This window comes from Cyprinodon variegatus, unplaced genomic scaffold (assembly GCF_000732505.1).
Source record: "Cyprinodon variegatus isolate N-32 unplaced genomic scaffold, C_variegatus-1.0 Scaffold1072, whole genome shotgun sequence".
NCBI lineage: Eukaryota > Metazoa > Chordata > Actinopteri > Cyprinodontiformes > Cyprinodontidae > Cyprinodon > Cyprinodon variegatus.
The window spans coordinates 30,768-35,525 of NW_015151525.1; the positions used below are offsets into that span (position 1 = coordinate 30,768).

The 4,758-nt window shown below is 44.1% G+C and overlaps 1 protein-coding gene across 1 annotated transcript in view; it reads left to right on the forward strand.

Annotated features, from left to right (window-relative positions):
- Positions 1-1,829, forward strand: part of hsdl2 (hydroxysteroid dehydrogenase like 2) — a 7,039-nt gene extending 5,210 nt beyond the window's left edge. The window contains exons 5-11 of the mRNA XM_015400115.1: positions 155-258; positions 338-436; positions 539-733; positions 819-890; positions 961-1,104; positions 1,176-1,304; positions 1,386-1,829. Of these exons, the coding sequence (XP_015255601.1) occupies positions 155-258; positions 338-436; positions 539-733; positions 819-890; positions 961-1,104; positions 1,176-1,304; positions 1,386-1,501 (859 nt within the window). The 3' untranslated portion in view covers positions 1,502-1,829. The remainder of the gene's footprint in view (positions 1-154; positions 259-337; positions 437-538; positions 734-818; positions 891-960; positions 1,105-1,175; positions 1,305-1,385) is intronic.
- Positions 1,830-4,758: the final 2,929 nt, after the last annotated feature.

The following is a 4,758-nucleotide window of genomic DNA, read 5'->3' on the forward strand; positions in this document are numbered from 1 at the left end:
CCTTAACGAGCTGCGGATAATGAGCTGCGGTTAATGAGCTGCGGTTAATGAGCTGCTGTTAACAAGCTGCAGTTTTCCCGCTACTGTTAAAGAGCTACGGTTAACATGCTAACGATAACCTGCTAATGCTCTAACAGCTGTTTCTTCCTCTCAGATCAAAGCTCGTCATCCCTCACCTCCTGAAGAGCCGCAGTGCCCACATCCTGAACCTTTCACCGCCTCTCAACATGAACCCCGTCTGGTTCAAGAACCATACTGGTAACCAGTGAAAGCAGCTAAATCTTCTTCTCATCTTGTTGTTACCATCATCAATGTGTCGTGTTGTGTTGGTTGGCAGCGTATACGATGGCGAAGTACGGGATGTCGATGTGTGTCCTTGGGATGGCCGAAGAGTTCAGAGGTCAAATTGCTGTCAACGCCCTCTGGCCTAAAACTGGTTGGTGGTTCAAATACCAGAACTTATTAAGCAGCACTTCGCTTAAAGGTAGTCTATGTGCTAGCTTGCCCCGCCCACACTGACTGTTTGTTGTTCTCTTAGCGATCCAGACAGCAGCCATGGACATGCTGGGAGGGGAAGGTGTAGGAAAACAGTGTCGTACGGCGGATATTATAGCAGACGCCGCCTACGCCATCCTGACCAAACCCAAGGACTACACGGGTCGCTTCCTGGTGGACGAGGATGTCCTTAGGGAGCTCGGCGTCAAAGACTTTGACCAGTACGCCGTCCAGCCAGGTGAGTCCAGAGAAACTGAACAAACTCTCAGCTGTGTCCCCCTCCATTACCTTTGGTGCTGACGGAGGCTCTGATTGGCCCGTAGGCCACCCTCTGCTGCCGGACTTCTTCCTGGATGAAGCTCCAGAGAATCTGGTCAAACACATGGAGGAACACGGTCAGTACTACAGACTGCATGGCACTACGGGACCTGCCGCCCTGTTTAATCTCTTATTCCTGGTTTCCAGGGGCAACGCCGGCCTTCAAACCGCCGTCCTCAGACACGCCCCGTTCCGGTGGACCAATAGAAAGCACCTTTGACGTCATCAGAGGAGTCCTGAATGAAGACGTGGTGAAATCGACGCAGGGCATCTACCGCTTCGACCTGTCAGGTAACAGGAGGAAGTCAGCACACACACATGCCCATATATGGGTCCGTTTCATATCTTCATGTCGTTCTCAGGAGAACACAGCGGCGTCTGGTTCCTGGACCTGAAGAGCGGCTCCGGCAGCGCCGGGAAAGGCGAACCCCCTGTCAAAGCCGATGTCGTCATGACGATGGACTCCAGTGACTTCACTAAAATGTTCTCAGGTGAGTCAGCGACTCAAGCGATGACCCGACATGGCGACGTTTCCATGGCAATGACTGCCTCATATGGGCGTGTGCTTTCAGGGAAGCTGAAGCCCACGATGGCCTTCATGTCCGGGAAGCTGCGGATCAAAGGGGACATGACGCTCGCCATCAAACTGGAGAAGCTGATGGGGCGCATGAACAAGGCCAAACTGTGAGGCCCAAGCTCCGCCCACAGACCTGAGGCCCCGCCTCCTCAGGTCTACTCTACATGTTGCCTTAATCAAAAACTGACACCCTGGTAGGAGGACGAGAGCCGTTGACATGACGACGAAGGGGGTGTTGCCGTCCTGGAGCCGACCACAATGTAGGCAGAGGGCTCATAACCGGTTTGAACCAGTTCTAGCCAGCTTGATCCAGTCTGGATCAGCTGTTTTTTATCATGACTGTAATTTCTTCTTTGACTAACATTCACCGTGTTGCTATGGTAACAGACAATAAATAAATCTAATTTAAAGTGAGTCAGGTTTAGTTTTTGGTCACATCACTGAGCTGGAGATGATATCGGGGGGTGGGGGGATGACAGTGATACTGTTTCTATACCGTTTACATACAAACCTTAAGGTCAAAGGTCAACCAGGAAGAGGGAGTGTTCAGATATTGGCCCAAAAAACATCTCAATGAACCTGGAATCTTCTCTGAACTGAGGAGACAAACTGACCTGTATGGAAGGTAAACAAACCTACAGTCAAACATGGTGGTGGCAGTATGATGGTCTGGGAGGGTTTGCTGCATCATGTAACAGTCTCGAAATGCAGGGGCGGAGCGACGCCCTAATTCGGATTTCCGTAAAAATTTGAAAAATATCCACTGGACTTGGTTTCCAAGATGAAACCAAGTCCAGTGGATATTTTTTGAATTTTTATGGAATGACTATGACCTGGATGACAGGGAACCTTCATCAGCACCCTTATTAGAATTCATACTGGAAGTTGGTCCCAACAGGAACTTAATGAAGTCCTGTTAGATGCGTTGATCTCAGGTTTTTGGTCCACCTGGGTTAGGATCAGGTATTGGACTGGTCTTCAGCCTTACCACATATATACAGGGTTTCTCCAGCTTCTTTAATTTTTTTATTCAAATTTGAAACATGGATGCCTCCAGTAAAGCACCTTCAAAGGAAAATTAATCTTAAAAACACATCATTTATTGAACAGTATGGAATAATTTCATATTTGAAATCCTTTCAGAAGTTTGAATTCTAAATATGACCGAACTTTCCCTTTAAATCGACACCAAGAAACGCTGCCAGTTCTGATCTGAAGATCCCACATTTCAAATAGTTATGGGAAATTATGAACTTTATGTCCTCAGGACCAAAAAGAAGGACTTCCTGGGTTTTTTTAAAGCTACGATCATCCAGCATCTGTGGTGGTATGGAGGTGTGATGGTGCCCTTACCAAGGAGTAACTGACTCATCCATGACAGCACCATTTATCCTGAAAGATACATTCAGGTTTGAAAGCATCATCTTCTTCTTTTAGCAAGTCGATGCAGAATCTTATTCTGCTCGCCTTCCAACAACGAGGCGTCCGAGTTCCCATCTAGACTGAGCTTTCCTCTGTCCAGACCTTTCTGCAGTAGAAATGCGGCACATTTTGAAGCACAAAATATGGAAGTTGTTCATTAAGCATGAAAGGGACAGAACTCCACCTACAGAGCTTTAACAATAAATGACGCAGAGCTCAACATGTATATGGATCCTGTTGCAAACAGTTTTAAAATCACTCAATATATGCTATAAATCAAAACATTTGCCAGTTTGAAAAATGAGCATGGAACAAGAAATTTGTATTCTGATCTAATTTAAGTTTTAAACATCATGACTTCAATGAAATGAGGTTGTATAATATCCTTAATGCAGGGATGAATGTTTAACTCTGTCAGAATATCTAATCTGTAAAGCGCCTTGAGAGGACATGTTGTTTTATAAATAAACTGGTTTGATTATAAATGCTTATCTGTTTGTGTTCCACGGTTTTCCTCCAATGACCTCAACTTGATGATTTCACAACCAAAGTGTTGGTCTAATATTTTATAAAAGATTAAAAATGCTACATAACAGATGCACATTGGTGGCCCTGCCTGATGGTAAGAGCTTTTTAAAGAAATAAATATCAACGTATTTCAGTTAAAATCAAGGATCCTTGCTTTAGGAACCAAAAACTTCATTTTCATTCCTTTATTTTTCCCAAATGACACAAAGGCACAAAACTAAAAGTAATATCTACGATACTAAAACTTAAAATTCAGTGTTACAGAAGTTTCCTGTCACTGTTTTCCGATATACTTCTAAAACGAAACCTGGAATCACAGATTATATCCAAACATAGAAAACCAACGGACATGACTGAAACCACACGTTTTTATTTCAATAAGACAAAAGCTGGACAAATTATTGTAAAGAAAGCAGAATTTATGGATTAGCAGTAAAATTCCAATGTATACAGAAGATTTGAATCACAATAATGTTTAGGAAGACAGCATGTAGGGGAATCATTTCAAAGAGATTAAAACAATGAAATCAGAAAGAAAATTGTAAAATAATCCTGACAATTCAAAGTACTTTTAAAAAGAAAAGTACATGTCTTCATAGAGGAACAAGCCATGTTCATGAGGGGTTAACCCCTTGACGTCCGATTTTATATATATATATATATATATATATATATATATATATAAGTGTGTGTGCATTTATCATAACATACACTGTTAGGGACCAGTTAGAAACAAGAGTTTGCCAAAGGTTCCTGTTTACTGAATGTAATAACTGGCACTGAGGGAATGGACATGATATCTGGTTAAAAAAAGGGTTTGTTGCATAATTGCAACAATGGGTGTCAAAGGGTTACATGACTGATAAAGTCTCAGGGAAGCGTCTGTTCCAACTGCTGCATTTTCGAATTCTCCCGAGTGGTGCACGACTTTTACACGAGTGAATAAAGTGAATGTGATTGGTCGATTATCAAGGAGGCGGGATTGTTGTGGTGGAAGGTTCGCAAGCAAGTTAGGTTGTGGCCGGTTTGTCTGAAGCATCTTGCTAACCAGTTAGCAACTTAGTGCTAGTAGGTTCCCAATGGGAAATTCCATTGGGACCAAGTAGCACTAAATTGGTGACTTAGAAACGACACTGTCAAGGAACGCTATGGACAGGGAAACATGCAAGAGGAGGAGAGTTTAGTGTCGGAGGTCGTGGATGAGTCTCCTCCGTCATCCATTTTTTATTTAGAGGAGGAAAGCGGGGACAAAGATGTTGTGGAAGAGGACGCCAGGGCGGCAGAAGCTTGGTTTGGTGTAGAAGGCTTCCAGCCGTACATGTTTGAGCCCTTGCCTCGCAACGCTGCCAGTTCTGTTAGCTCTACGCCTGCCGAAGACACAGACGTCCATCCCCGTGAACACTGGGACGCAACTCAAT